The 16116-nt window shown below is 49.4% G+C and overlaps 1 protein-coding gene across 1 annotated transcript in view; it reads left to right on the top strand.

Annotated features, from left to right (window-relative positions):
• The window catches only part of LOC125306527 (vacuolar protein sorting-associated protein 13B-like), a 341904-nt gene that overhangs the window by 66977 nt on the left and 258811 nt on the right, over positions 1-16116 (top strand). The window contains 1 exon segment of the mRNA XM_048261942.1: positions 11454-11644. Within this exon segment, the coding sequence (XP_048117899.1) occupies positions 11454-11644 (191 nt within the window).

Raw genomic sequence — 16116 nt, 5'->3', positions numbered from 1 at the left:
GTGTGTGTGTGTGTGTGTGTTGTGATTTGAGTATGACTATCTGTGTGTGTGTGTGTGTGTGTGTGTGTGTGTGTGTTGTGTGTGTGTGTTTATGTGTTTGTGTGTGAGAGGAGTGTGTGAGTGTGTATATGTCAGCATTAATATGGTGTGTGAGCTGGGGGTGTGTGTGCATACATGTGTGCGGGTGTGAAAGGGTTTGTGTGTGTGTGTGTGTGTGTGTGTGTTTGTGATTTGAGTATGACTATCAGTGTGTGTGTGTAAGAGAGAGGGGTTTACTAGTTTAGTAGTGTGCCAGGTGATCAGGAGGAGTTTAATGGCCTGTGTGTGTGTGTGTGTGTGTGTGTGTGTGTGTGTGTGTGTGTGTGTGTGTGTGTGTGTGTGTAAGAGCGAGGGGTGTAGTAGTGTGCCAGGTGATCAGGAGGAGTTTAATGGCCTGTGTGTGTGTGTGTGTGTGTGTGTGTGTGTGTGTGTGTGTGTGTGTGTGTGTGCCCGTGCCCACTGAGACTGTGTCTCCCCTCCCAGGACCACTTGGAACAGAGCGGCAAGCTCGTGTTCCCTCTGCTCTACGGGGGCTTCTCTCACAGCCACATGAAAGCACACACACTACACACACACACACACGTCATAGTGATTACTCCTCCTTCTCCACATCCACCGCTTCTCAAGGTTATACACTGAACTGCTTTACCCATGGAGAGGCTCTGTATCCACGGCAACCGTGAAACACAGCTTGAGCGCCCCCCTCCCCCCCCCCCCCCAGGTCCATGGTCTAATATGTCACCGTAGGTACGCCTGTGGCACGGTTAACCAGTAAACCCTGTCCCAGCTCCCTCGTCCACCCAGCGCTCTGGTGGACGCAGAGTGAGGATTAGGGATGGTCATCCGCCCAGTGGAAAGTAGCATTATAAGGGGCGAGTGACTCGTGGATGACCTGGGCCTGATGGCCGGCAGGGGAGGGCAGGGCAGGGGAGGGCAGGGGAGGGCAGGGGAGGGGGAGCTAGGTGAGGCCTGAGTGTGCACAGGCATATTTGGTTTCATTGGCCGTGCCGAGCAGCCCGGGCTTTTACTGAGGGAGCGGATCGCCTCATAAGGTAACCCAGGCTCAGACCTGTGATTAACTTCTACCAGTGGGTATGCACACACACCCACACACACACACTCACGCACTCACACACACACACACACACACACACACACACACACACACACACACACACACACACACACACACACACACACACACAAACACTCGCACACACACAATCTCTCTGTCACTCTCCCTCTCTCTCTTTCTCTTACTCACACATGGTCTCTCTCTTTCTCAGACACGTGTACACACACATGCACACACACACACACACACACACACACACACACACACACACACACACACACACACAAACACAGCGCAAAAAAAAAGCTGGGGTCCCATTAAATGAACTTTCACTCGCAGTGAATTAGAGTGCAGCTGAGTTGCATCAGGCTCTACTTAGGCGTAATGAAAGGCAGCTCATGAGGCTGCGCACTTCACAGGGTTCCCGCCGCGACTCCCAATTGGCCTGGCTGTTAAACCTTTTATCCCAGATAAAATGGGTGCCGTAAAAAACAAGGGAGACCAGAATAGGAGGGGGCTGTAGAGGTGCGTGTGTGTGTGTGTGTGTGTGTGTGTGTGTGTGTGTGTGTGTGTGTGTGTGTGTGTGTCGCTGTGGGGTGGGACACCCCATGTGTGTGTGTGTGTGTGTGTGTGTGTGTGTGTGTGTGGGGTGGGACACCCCATGTGTGTGTGTATGGGGGGCACAGCAGTGCCACCTGCATCGTTCACTGTTCCCCGCTAACGTCTCCCAGGAGGGACCACCTGACGAAGCTGGAGGCCAGACACCCCCCTCTCCCCTTTTCCCCCTCTCCTATCCCACCAACTGGGGAACGTCGGGTCTCGTCACAGGCTGTAACTCAGCCTTGATGTGGCATGAGGCTTTTTTCTTTCTTTTTTTTAATCTTTCTTTTTTTTTGTTGTTTTTTAAGAGCGTTGCACACCAGCTCTTTTCTCTTGGCATGACTTGGGCGGTGACGAACGCAAGCATGCAGGTGCTTTTCATACCCTTACAGGGACCGAGTGTACACACACACACACACACACACATTCAAAAAAAGCACTGTGTGCCTTTGGAATGACTCCCTAAGCACACTGCATAAATTGCACCTTTTCACCCAGACACAAGTCTGCAGGTACTTAACCACGTTGAACCTTAAACACTGAATTAAATGTCCAACCTGCGCCCTCTATAGAACATTACATCTGCTCCTAAATTTTCTAGATTAATATACTGTTTGTTTTAACGTCACAGCCTTGTGGAATTATCTGAAAATAAACAGTGTATGAAATTTGAGTATAGCAGGCTGTAGTCTGCAGGGTGAAAGGGTCACTTTGCTCTAAGAATAGCCTGGTTAGTGCAGTGCAGAAGGCATCTCCAGAGTCTGGGGGTGGAGGGGGTGGTCGTCTAGACTGCTAGTTAGGAGGGAGATTTATTTAGCGTCCTGCGGCAGGGCTTGAAAGGCCGCCAGCTGAGGAGGGCTGCCTCATTACTGGGCTGGGTCAGCCTCTGGATCAAGGGCTGGGTCTCTCCTCCGATCACAAGATTCGCCACGGCCGATCACCCGCTGAGTTACAGCTATTCCGTCGTCCAATGGGATGGTAGAGAATTGTGAGATGGGGCGGGATGTTGGCTGTCAGTCATCTCGACCCTTGTCTCAGCAACTCAGGTCGTCATTGGGTGGCCATGTGATTGGAAATGAGTGTTGCTTCCTGCACTCTGACAAAAAGGGCTGCAGTTCTGTATGAAATTCAAAGGGGGTGAGGTGGGGTGGGGGGTCCTACAAGGCCTGATTACCATGGCTACCTTGGAGGGCTTGCAGGATTACATATGCCTTAGGAAAAAAACATAGCCTCATTTGTCACTTATATTTATTGGCCGAGTTTGCCGTGAGGTTGTACAGCTACATCTGGTGTTGGTTTGGGTGATTTTTATAGGTGTTATGAATCATTAGATGTATTTGGGAGCATTTAATAAAACAAGAGAAAATCCCCGACACAGCAGGGAGGCTTCTGGACTTTAAGCTTTGGAGTCTTGGTGGGCAAGATGGCTGCGGTGAGCCTGGCTGTTACTGAAGCAGGCCGTTTCCCTCCCTTCACACACACACACACACACACACACACACACACACATATACATGGACTCTCACACACACACACATACATATGTACATGGACACATATACTCGCAGACACACACACACACACACACACACACACACACACACACACACATACACATGGACACACACACACACACACATACACACACATATGTACATGGACTCTCACACTTGCAGACATAAATACACACACACACACACAGAGACACCTTAGCTGCTGTGATGTGGGGCTGGTCATGTGTGTTTTCCAGCGTGTTGGATGAACACATCCCTCTGTGGATGAAGCCCTATGTAATGAAGCTGTCTCCTGAGGCCCAGCCGTCCCAGATGCAGATGGGCACGCAGGCTGGCCCTGCCTTTGAACTCCCAGGGTCCCGATGACGGAGACGGGCACGCATCTCACACCTCCAGCACCCCCTCACTGCTGTTCACACCACACAGGCCTTCACACCCCTCCCGTGCTCTGTCCAGGCGCTGTCTGCCGTCTGCTGGCCTTTCTTCTGACAGGCGGGCCGGGGAAGATGTATGAGGGCAGTGTTGAAAGTCTCTAGGGGACGGTGGTGTTGAGGTACAGGGGAATGTGAGGGTGGATCTGATGCCTGGACAGAGCCGGTGCCCTGTTGACATGACGCTGGTGGACTGGCCAGCTGTGCTCCTTCGTCTTTGGCATTTTTGACCACATTAGCCACCCTACAGTCCCTTCTTTCATCTGCATAAGAAAATGCTGTATCCTCCTTTTGAATGAATTTTCATATATTAATGTACATTTTTGCATTTTGTTGTCCAAGTGATTTCAGTAGAATTGTAATTGGGTATTGTTGTTTGATTTATCTTAACTCAGTTAAAACAACACAAATGCAATTGTATTGATATTGCCTGAAATACACAATTAAATTAGTTTTTAATGTTTTTTAAAAATGGAGATACAGTGTTTTGGAACCAAACTCTTCATATATGGATGGACAATATGAAACATTTTACTCACTATTTTATAGGTGGACATATAATATTGTATTTGTAGAAATGAAAGCGTGTATAGACTACTTATATATGAAATTGGTACTAAAGTGTTAGGCCAAGGCTGCATTTAACACACAGATTGATGCGTCACATTGTAGAACATGTAAATAGAGGACGGCATGTATCTTGCAGCAGTGCATATGCAGCACTTTCTGTGCTCCCATGCCCTGTGTAGCCTGTCTAATTGATTAGATGGTGGAACTGTAGTGTCACAGCTCGGCCACATTGTCCGCATCCGTCACGTGTTCCGCGCGGGCTCAGCGCTGAGGCTGAGAAATGATGATGTTTGTAGAAACGCGTCCCCTCAAGATGGCCCGTCTCACAGAGTCTCATTGTTGCTCTCAGGAAACGCTGATGTAGCCATGCGACATGTTTTCAAACGGCCGGCCGCTCTGGGAGCCATTGTGCAGCGCTGGGCCCTTTGAAGAGCCCGTGTAGAAATCGGAGGGAAGTCTCAGAGGTCATTAGACAGAGGTCGGCGACCTCGCATGGAGGAAACGGAAAACTCCAAAAGGCCACAAACTACCCACATCTATTTATGGTGCAGATTAATGTCCGACATTTAAGCCAACTCTCTCTCAATTTCGGGCACGTTTCAACATTTTATTTTATTATTTGATATTAAATTAGCTCTTTGTGTTTAAACTAAACACAGCTGCTTTTGCAGCCTAGAAATCTTTCAATTGGTTTGTAATGGTGTACGCTGAAGGAAGGAAGGAGTGATTTTATAGTGGCTCTCCAATTACTAATCAATCTATCAAGATTGGAGATAGCTATTGTCCTGCAATGGATAGCTGCCAGGCATAATGGATTGGCCTGGTGTTTGAGTGCACTTTGTACATTTGTCCAGATAAGAAGAAATCAGGCAGAGGGAAAGTGTCAGAGGAGCAGATAAATGACTGGTTGAGCAGTGCATGTGTTTGTCTGTGATCTTTGCGTATGTTCTCTGTTTGCGATCAGGAATTCCTGGACATGTCTTGTGTACCTTCGCATGCTTTGGCTTTGTTTAAAAACCACACACACACAGGTGTAAGATGCTTTCGACGCGTCTTAAATGGTTTAGCTCTCCGAGGAGCGGTGTGTAATCAGGTAACACGTGTACATGGCCTGGCCTCTGTGCGGATTCCAGACAGTTGAGGAAGCGGACTGTACTCGGAACACCTGCAAGCTCGCAGCATGTCTGCTTTGGCCAACGACGGTTTGAATGATCTCCCTGCAACCCCCCCCCCCACACACACACTCACACACACACACTCCCCCAAACCCAAGCGCTCTCTCAGACATATAGCCGAAGGCTTTGTGCATTATTTTGGAAAAAGTGAGGGAGCAGATTGGGCCTTGTGCAGGATGTGAGTAATAACAGAAATGAATGGCTCGGAAAGTGCCGGTGGGTTCCAGGTCAGCATGCTGGGACTCTATGTAAACCATTAGGTCCAGCTGCTCGCTCTGATGGCCTCCCGGCTGGCCATAGGCATAAGGTGTTGAGTTCAGAAGAATGGGGGGCTGTTCTCTCCAGCCCAGCGGAGAACTGGACCAACAGAGCCCAGGAGACACACTCACACACACACACACACTCACACACATTCACACACCAGACCAAATATGAGAATGAATTCAGGATGTTGACCACCTACTATGTGTACACCCACACCAAACTATATATTAGCGCCAGTAACATAGCAGGACATCCACCTGTACTGTGGAAATTGATCAATATATTAATTACATGTAGAGGGTAAAAAATCCTCACCGATGCCTGTGCCAGTTTTCCAGGCCTTTCACGTTGAACGCACTGCCGTACCTCTTTAATTAAGACAGATTTATTTTAGTCCACAGAAGTACAAAGGAGCAACCTGCCAGTTCTCCCGGTGCTGCGTTTGCACTGGAGGCGCGCCAAACAAGCCCTTTTAATGAGGCCCTCGTTCAGCTGCTTACGCCAGGAATTATTCTCCTCAAGAGAGTCACATATAGCCTGTGGATTGTACAATGTCCTCTCTCTCTCTCTCCATCTCCCTCTACTCCTGTCACTCTTTCTCTCTCTCTCTCCTTTCCTGTCTGTCTGTCTGTCTGTCTGTCTGTCTGTCTGTCTTCTCTCCAGTCTTTCTTTTTCTTTCTTTCCATCCTCTCTCTCTCTCTCTGTCTTTTCATCATCCCTGTCTGTCTACCCACTTTTCCTTCTCGTGTGGTAATTCCTGCATCGCTCCCAGATGTTCAGAGTGCCCAGCATTTGGATACAGTAATGACTTCACTTTTAATTACGCTGAAGGTACAGGTTGTTTCTAGAGTTCATAATAAAAAAATAAGTGGGTAAAAAAAAAAACAGATTTCAGAAAGTTTATTTTAGCCCTGTTTGTTGACCGTGGAGAAATGACTGGGCTTGTCTCCCGCACAAGTTTGTTTTACTCTATAACCAGATAAAACAAAACAGAAAAAAGAGCCGTGTGTCATCCACCGAGCCACAGGACGGTCTGGGAAGTGTGTCGCACACAAAATAAAAGAGTGAAAATGTAAAAATACGCCCGTGTGCCCTGCCGTGCGGTGCGGTGGGGTTGGATTTTACAGGCAGGTGGAGCTACTGTAGCACTCAGCTGCACAGAGCAGAGTGGGCATGCTGCCAGGTGCCGACTCCCCACCACTGCCCTCCCCCCCCCTCCGCCTTCGCGCCATGCCAGCCCATTCGAGATCCCTGTCACTCTGTCCCACGCTGTTGGACCTAAACGGATAGGAGAAGGAAGTCCCCGGCCCGGCTTAAACCGGCGGTGACCGGCCTAGTGTTGGAAAAGCACGCCACCAGATGAGGCAAGTTGTTTTTGAAAGGACTTTATTTGTCTTTAAAGAGGAATGTAAGAAACGGAGAAAAACAGAGAAATCAGAGAAACATGCGAAACGGCAACAAACAGTCCTACACTAGTGACTGTTTCACGCTCTCCTCCAGCACATGTAGTGAGAGGCCTTCTCTTCATCTCCAGCCATTTGTTGTTGTCGTTTGTGGTGCATTACTCGGCCCATAACAAACACAGGTGCTTAATTAAAGTTTGTAGACGGGGCTCACATGGACGGCACTGTTTCTCCTGAGCATTAAAAATACACACACACACACACATATATATATATATAAAAATACTGGAATGGAATGCAGGGTGAAACTTTCATCCGTTGCCAGTCCCCGCTGAAGTGGCCTCAGACACACATTTGCTGCGCATGTGGCACGCCTTTGTCGTCGAGTCCCGCAGCGATTCTCTCTCTCTCTCTCTCTCTCTCTCTCTCTCTCTCTCTCACGCGTCTTTTGTTCTCGGGTTAGGGTTGCAGGCTCGCCTCGGCTGCGGCGAGGGTCACTGATGGACGCGTGCTGCGTACGGAGAGCCATTTAGGGCCAGACGAAAGAGGAGAGCCGAGAGGCGTGAAAGAGAAAGTAATTGCAGGTCAGAGGTCACAGAGAAATGATCCCGAATGTGCCGAAAGGGGCGAAGCACTTGCGAAAACTGATCCTCACCACTTGCATCCCAACTGTGGAAAGTGAAAACATAGTCATTAAATGGAAAAAAGAAAATGTAAACATTTTTAATGTTTATATTCTGCATTAGTAGATTAATATAGTATGTAAGTAGGTGTTTTTAGGTTGTGTTGCTATGTACAAACCTGACCGTGTACTACTAGAGCTGAAAAAAAGGCAATAGTAGGGGAACAGTGTGTCATGTTTGTTTGTGACCGCAGTACTAAGTGCTCTTGTTAAGAATGCACTCGTAAAAAAGGAGCCACAACACTGGGTTAGAAACATGGGAGAAACAGACAGAGAGAGAGAGAGAGACTAGGACGGAATGCACCATAGAGTGAAACAGGCCTCCAAACCGCGCCAAATCCTCACACACATTTGTGTGATTTAATATGCCTTTTGGTTCTTAAGGGTCCTCAATTCATCAGGCTGATCTTACAGCTGTGGTCTTATCCTTAAGAGTGGTGGCGTTCAGTCTGTATTTATGTTATATGCACGCTGGTAGATGTTTTCCATGTGATTTTCACTTCTGCTCTGGTGGGAGACTGCACACAGGAGACCGTCTGAAACCCCACAACATGGAAATATAAGGAGCCTTTACCCGCTATTAGTTTACTATTAGGTGTCAGGTGAAAAGCCATCATAAATTCTTTTCCCGCAGACACTAATAGCAGGAAAACAGATGAACAGAAGCTAGTCAAATTTGTGTGCCATGTTATGAGGTAGGTTTTTCTGTCACAAGGTATGTACATGGTGATTCATTTATAAATGTAAAGTAATTCATATGTAATTCCATGCTGTCATAAGAAAAATAAGTGCACAGTAATTAGGGTTAGTCTACTAACATGAAGTCCATGAGTTATCACACACATAGTACCTGTGTGGTGTTGAGTTTTGTGAGCAGCTTATAAAACACTATCAGCACGAAGATAAAAGCTATGTCCTTGTCCATTTCTCTTGTTGGAGGGCACACATTGCACTTATCTGGATAGCATATCCATGATGGCTAATGTCCAGACTTTGAGAGATGAACTATGTCCAGTGCTGTGCTAACAATCCCACAGAACCGTCCAGAGGTTGCTCTGGACTCAGAGCTAGTAGCCATGTCTTGTCCATTCTGCCTCTGTGGCGGAGCCCCTGACTAACATCTCAGAGGTCGTGAGCTGGACCCTTTGGCGTGATGAAGCGTGCGGGTTATGTGAGTGCTCCAGGAGCATCTGGGCCTCCCCCGGTGTTTCTCATAGTAGCCTCACAGGCCCGTCAGGGGAGTCCTGCCAGACCTTATTTCCAGTCAGCCAAGTCATCTGTTACGGTACAGGCCACACCACCCAGTCACATAGCCATGTTTGTCTGGGAACACCATCAGTGGTGTGAGTGTGTGTGTGAATGTGAATGTGAATGTTGGTGTATCTGTATCTCAGTGTATGTATGTGAGAATGTCTGGTGTAGCTGTATCTCAGTGTGAGTGTGTGTGTAAGACAGACAGACAGACAGAGAGAGAGAGAGTGTGTGTGTGTGTGTGTATGTAGACTGCTGAGCTGTCAGACAGCCCATGTCACCCAGCAAACCACCCAGGAGCACAACAAAGAGCAGATAGCGGGAAACCAACGCCATGCTAAATGCTTGCAGAGCCCGCACAAGTACAGGAGGCATTCCTCTCAGTCAGACTGGAACACAAGTGTGTGTGTGTGTGTGGGCTGATGCTGAATGCCTCATTAAAGTGAATGTGACAGATACTTACGGCCCCATCAGGAAGGACAGGAAAGAAAGGGAAGGGATTTAGTTTTCCTGGATGAGCTCTCCTCTCCTCTCCTCTCCTCTCCTCTGCTCATCTCGCGGTTGATGACTCCATAGCAATTGGTGGTCAGACAAACACAGTTAAACGCACTGTCAGCAGGTACAGCTGTAAAACGGGCCTGTTCTACTTGCTTGTGTTAAGCAGTGTTTGGAAACATGCGGACCTCTATGGGTATGGGCATATTTATCTGTTATTCACTTTCATCACTCTCTTTCTCTTTCTTTCTCTCCCTCTTTGTATTCCTCTCTCTCTCTCTCTTTCTCTGTGTGTCTCTCTCTCTCTCTCTCTCTCTCTCTCTCTCTCTCTGTGTGTGTGTGTGTGTTTTGTTTGCCTCTATGTGTATTTGTGTTTGACTGTGTGTGTGTGTGTTTTCAAGCCTATTGAGCCAGACTGAAGCTCTGTCTGGTGCTTTCTGGTGTGAGACACAGCTGCGGTGTGTGTGTGTGTGTGTGTGTGTGTGTGTGTGTGTGTGTGTGTGTGTGTGTGTGTGTGTGTATGTATGTGTGTGTGTGTCTGAGACGGCTGATGAGCAGTCCAGCAGGGAGACCCCTTAGCCCTGGAGGAACGCTCCATCAGCCCGCTGGCTGCCACACTCGTCTTCAGCCTGGAGGAGGAGAAGGAGGAGGAGGAGGAGGAATCCCCCAGCAGCTTGGCATGATGGAGCCCTCACTGTCACTGAGGGCCCCCAGACGTCAGGGCCTGGCCAGCTTAGAGACAGAGAGAAGATGAGAAGATGAGTGGACGTGGAAGAAAAAGAGAGGGAGAGAAAGAAAGAGAGAGAGAGAGTGAGAGAGAGAGAGACAGACAGACAGACAGACATGGAATGAAAGAGGAAGAAATAGAGAGGGGGTGAAGGATAAAGGAGAAGGGAAAGAGAGAGAGGAATGCATTCAGACATTGGCTGTGATTGAAGGATGATGTATATGCTATGTGTGTGCGTGTGTGTGTGGATGGGTGTATGTATTTGCCTTTACCTCTCTCCTTCCCCCTCTCTCCCTCTCTCTTTCTCTCTCTCTCTCTCTCTCTCTCTCTCTCTCTCTGTCTCTCTCTCTCTCTCTCTCTCTCTGTGTGTTTTTTGCTTGGAGGTGAAAGATAAATGAGACTGCCCTCCTCTGGGACGTGGGCTGACAGTGATTCAGCGGAGTGCAGTTACCTCACCCCCCTGATGATGCATGGCCAGCTCACCCCTCTTATACCTCCTCTCACCCCCAACCCCCTCTCCCCCCCCGCTCGGTGTTCCCCGTTCTCGGCTTGCGGCTCGTGGCCGTGCGAGTGGAACAAGCGGCCTCAGCGCGGGATGAGACGTTAAATGGGCTCGGTGTCGTTTCGGCGTATCGGGTATCTGGGATGGGCCTCCGCGCGCATAAATCACGATAACAGCTCCGGCGGAGCGAGCGCCCGTCCTGTCCGTCCACCGATTGACGGCGGGGGAAAAAAAGCACGTCCAACTGGCCGACACATATGCAACTGTTGGCCCCGCTAGTAGGGGTTTGATGTGTGTGTGTGTGTGTGTGTGTGTGTGTCTGGTCTGTGTGTGTGTGTGTTTTTCCAGCTTCTCAGCTCCTCAGCTGCGCTCTTGCGGAGATGGGAGCGTTTTCTGGCCGTGCAGATGATGAATGGATTGGTAGTAATTAATTTCGGACAGAGTGGAGCTCGCAAAGATGTAATCGGCCTCGTGAAAATAAGCAAATGTTTTTCAGGTAGAATTCCAAGTTCAGGCAAACACGGTGAAGTGCACATTTATCACACAATGTAATTAATTTTTTCCCCTGTTTTCCTTTCCCTCCCTGTTTCTCCCTCTCCCTCCATCTTTCTCCATCCCTCTCTCCCTCCCTCCCTCCCTCCTCTCTCTCTCTCTCTCTCTCTCTCTCTCTCTCTCTCTCGTCCACTCTCCATTCCTCCGTCTCTCTGCCCACTTGTTCCCTGTAGGACCAAGAGGTCTTCAGTGTCCATCACCGAGTGCATTTTCGAGCTGCCCCACTTCTCGCTGCAGGGCAGCCGGACCCAGATGCTGCTGCTGCAGGCCATCAGTCAGAGCTGGACTCACAGCCTGGGCAGCGGGGCCTCCCAGGGGGTCAGCGACGGCCTGCTCAACGACGTCTACAAAACACCATCCCCAGGTGACGCTTAACCGAAGATCTTATCAACCTTTCTCTCTCTCTCCCACTCACTTAAATTCAAATTCAAAAGGAGCTTTACATGACCATGACCATAACGTATTGCCAAAGCAATTAAGTCAAATACATCAAATGGGGAGTGGAGGAAGAGGAAACACAAACTCACTCTCTCTCTCTCTCTCTCTCTCTCTCTCTCTCTCTCTCTCTCTCTCTCTCTCTCTCTCTCTCTCTCTCTCTCTCCAATATCTCAGTTTCGGTTCCATTAAACATTGTTTGCATGTTAGCATGACTGTTCCAATACAGTGTTTCCAAAGCCAAAACAGTAGTGTTTGTAGCACAGCTGGAACAGGCAAAATAAATACATAAATACATACGTACTTACAACGTACATAAATGGACGTTTCTCTCCTCTCTTCTCCTCCCTCTCTATCTTTTCTTCCTTTTGCCCTTTCTGCCCCTATATTGCCATCAAAGCCTGTCTTCATTAACCCTCTCTCTGTCTGCTCTGGGTCCTTCTCATACAGTTTTTCTGTCATTCCTCATTCACTGTGTAACTCTCATTCCGCCTTAGTGATTTTCAGAGACTTCGTTATGGAAAAAAAAAAACACGTGAAGGGGCTTACTAGTCATACTGGACTTGATTGAGAGAAAGAGAGAAATGGGGGGAGAGAGAGAGAGGTAGATGGAGGGAGAGAGAGAGCCCACAGGAAAAGTGTTGGTGTTGCACAGAGAAGAGGAAAGGCACACAAAGGACACAACTGTTCATGCCGGTGATGTGGAATGTGGGCACATGGAGGTGCGTTGCAGGTGCCCGTTTGTAGCCCCCGTAGTTCCTGGGCTTGTTAAAGCCCGGGGTTATTTTTGCCCTCGCACGGGTGACATTCTCCATAGCTGCTCCCTGCGCAGGTCCACAAACTCCGCACCTGTGTTTGCTTTGCCTCCAGCCTCGTCCATCACTGTGCAATAAATCACAAAGAAATGGAGCATGTCAGCCTGTCAGTTTTACAGTGCTGCTTAGGCCTCGCTCGCCCGCGCTGCTTACGCTTTCTCACTCACGCACATTCTCCTCTTTCACACAGTCTCACTTGCTCTCTCTCTCTCTCTCTCTCTCTCTCTCTCTCTTTCTCTTTTTTGCATGCTCCATCTCTCTTTCTGTCTCGTTCTCATGCTTTCTCTCTTGCTCTCCGTCTTTCTTTACATTTTTTCCTCTCTCTTTCTCCACATGTCTTCATCCTCTTTTCTACCTCTCTTTCTTCTGTCCTCTCTCTCTCTCTCTCACTCTCACTCTGCGGCCCCTTCTTCTCCTTTGCCAGCCTGGTGGCAGCGTCAGCAAATGGCTTGCAGATGATGTGAGGCGCGGGGAGCGGTGCGGAGCGGTGTGGAGGGCCCCGAGTCCTCAGGCAGCCCCAGTGTGCCCAGCGTGAGGTGGAGGACCTGCGGCCGCGCTCAAATTAACTCCCCTGCCATTACACGCGCCATGTCCTCCACCAGGCCCTAATGCTCTGCTAATAAATCCGGCCCCATAAAAAAGATGGGGGGAGAGAGAGAGGGATGGGGGAGAGAGGGGGAGTGAGGAGAGAGAGAGAGGTGGGGGAAGTGGGGGGACTGGGCAGGGCTGGGTTGTGGGGCTGCGTTCAATAAAACAGTAGCGTTTCTCATGACGGTAGCCGGCGGACAGCCCTCCAGGGGGGCCTGGCGGGTTTTTCCAACTCATTAGGATCATGTTTGTTGGGGAGTGCGTCCCGTCCAACCCCCGGGCCCCGGGCCACCCTTTCACCCAGCGGTCTGCAGCATGATTATTAAGGCGACTCATGAGTGAACTCACTTATTCCCCTCTCACACTGCTTCCTTCTCTCTCTCTCTCTCTCTCTCTCTCTCTCTCTCTCTCTCTCTCTCTCTCCATGCCTCTCTGTCCTTCTCTCTTCCTCTATCCGTCTCGCTTTCCTTCTCTCCCCCTCTCGTCTGTGCTTACTCTGGACCATGCATGAGGACTAACTCTGAGACATAGTGACCACTTGGAAGGCCAACCCTGGCACATCCAGACGGGGATAAAAAAGGGAGGCCCACATGGGATGGAGAGAACGGGAGAAGGACCCCTGTAGCACTAAGTGAGTGAAAGAAAAACACAAGAAAGAGACCAGAGTTTATTTAGGGAGTTAATCCTCGGAGTTGAACCAGTGTGTTAACCAGGGAGTTAAACTGTGATCTTATTCTCCCAGTGTATGTGAAGCAGACTGGTACAGACAGGAGAGCATACCTCTATTGTTTCCTTTGTCCACCTGCTGGAGTGCTGCCCAGGGTTGGGCAGTATCAGGACCCAGGGCCCTGGTCCTAGACCTGGCCTCTGGCCTGCCTGTAGCAGGGGGTGGCTGTGGTTTGGACCAGGCATGCTAGTGCAGGACCAGGCATGCTATGCTAGTGCAGGACCAGGCCTGCTAGTGCAGGACCAGGCATGCTAGTGCAGGCTGAATAGTTCTGGTCACTGTGGCGGGTGTGGTTGTGTCCACAGCCTAACGTCACGTTGGGGTCCCAGACCCTGCTGCTCCTCTGCTACTGCTTGTCCTGCCCTTCTCTCCTCTTTTCTCTCTCCTCCTCTCTCCTCTCCTCTCATCTCTGTCTCCTCTCCTCCCCTGCTTTTCTCTCCTCTCCTCCTCTCAGTGCTTTAGGCAGGTGGCCAAGCAGGGAGAGAGAGGGATAGACAGACACAGAGCCAGAGAGAGAGAGAGTGAGAGAGCGAGAGAGAACGAGAGAGCAGTGACTGCAGGCGGCGTGGTCAGCCAGCCAAAAGCCCTCCACTCGCTCAGTGTTTTACAGGCTGGAAAAGCCGCCCAGAGTTGAAATTCTGGGGACTATTTTAAGCCTGTTAACATGCAGCCACATTCAGGCTCCTGAACAGTAAACGGGGCTTGCGGTAGGCCACCTCGGGGCAGGCTCTCTTTATCCTCCCCCACAGCCAACACACACACACACACACACACACACACACATTCTGATACATATTCACACACGCCCACACGCATGCAAACCACACACACACACACACACACACACACACACACATTCTGATACATATTCCCACATGCTCACACGCACACGCATGCAAAACACACACACACACACACACACCTTTGAATGTCTGAATATCCTAGTTTCGTGTCGGCAATGGCTCCCTTTGAAGTGTGTGCTCAGTAAGGCCTCGTGTGTAATGGCCTCGTGGTGCCACCAGCTGAAGTGGGTTGCTTTGGATCTCCAGGACCTCCCTGGATGAACACTCACACATGCGGAGGAAGCTGAAAGTGCTAAACTTTGAAACTTTTTCTTACTTTTTTTTTTGGTTAATATCCCTCTCTTCTCCCCTCTTGGCTACAAAGTCTGGCACTCAATAGAAGAAGGTGTTTCATAACATGGCACGGCTGATAACATACTTAAGTCAGTGTCTGCTCTACTGGCTGGCTTGGAATCTGCTTATTCCATTCTTTTTCCATGGAGATGGGGAAATGCTCTGTCAGTGAGCAGAGAGGGGGGGTAACGAGGGGAGCAGTTAGCATATAGATGGACTGCTAAATGTTTCACTCTTTTTTATATTCTAGAAATCCCATGTGCTTTTATTTGAGTGGAGGATCAAAGGGTTTATGAGAGCCTCAGTCAGACCCCAGCAGCCCCGTAGGCCAAACGTGTTAAAATAGTTTCGATATGAAAGAAACATTTGGACCGAATACGAGTGTTTACTTGTATGTCCTAATTGAATCGCGTCTTTACATACGTGCTCGTGTGTGTGTGTGATTAGAGGTGCTGTTTTGATTTAAGAGGCTGGCCCAAGGAAGGAACACACTGAGAACTTCTGCCCATCTCCCTTCTACCAATCAGACAATTAGAATTCATGCTTGCGGTCCAAACTCTGGTTTATTGCAGCACCAGAACTGTATGTGCTGCACATGCGTACATTGTATGAAGTTGCATGCAGGAATATGTTATTTTTATGCAATAGCTAATCCTTGTTTTGCATGATGGAACAAAAGGATTTTGTTAATTCGGTTGTGTATGACATTGGCAGTAAACACCAGTGCATCAAAGTGGCTTTTTCATTGTCTTGTTATGGAGTTGGCTTGGTTGCTCTAATCTGATTTTAACCCCCCCACACATCCCTTGTACCCCCCCCCCCCCCCCCCCCCCAATCATTTCCTAATTGCCTTTGATTTGTTGCTCTCTCTGCCGTCCAAGTCCCATCCAGCGTTTTTCTATTCTTTTGGTAATTTCCCTCCCGAGTGCCGCTCCTCTTTCCTTTTGTTCATGTTCCCCTGCCTTGACCTTCCATTGTTTCAGTGGGTCTGGTTCTCCTTCTGTCCATCTGCAGAGGGATGGCCGCCGCTGGACGCCTGAGGACATAGACCCCCCCCCCCCCCCCCTCCCCCAACCCCCTTGACTGGCATGGGTGGGCAGACAAGCATGCAGGCAGGCTGGCTCCCGTGGAGTGG

Source organism: Alosa alosa, chromosome 13, assembly GCF_017589495.1.
Source record: "Alosa alosa isolate M-15738 ecotype Scorff River chromosome 13, AALO_Geno_1.1, whole genome shotgun sequence".
Taxonomy (NCBI): domain Eukaryota; kingdom Metazoa; phylum Chordata; class Actinopteri; order Clupeiformes; family Clupeidae; genus Alosa; species Alosa alosa.
The sequence above is the reverse complement of the archived record's forward strand: the minus strand, read 5'-3'. Positions and strand labels throughout refer to the sequence as shown.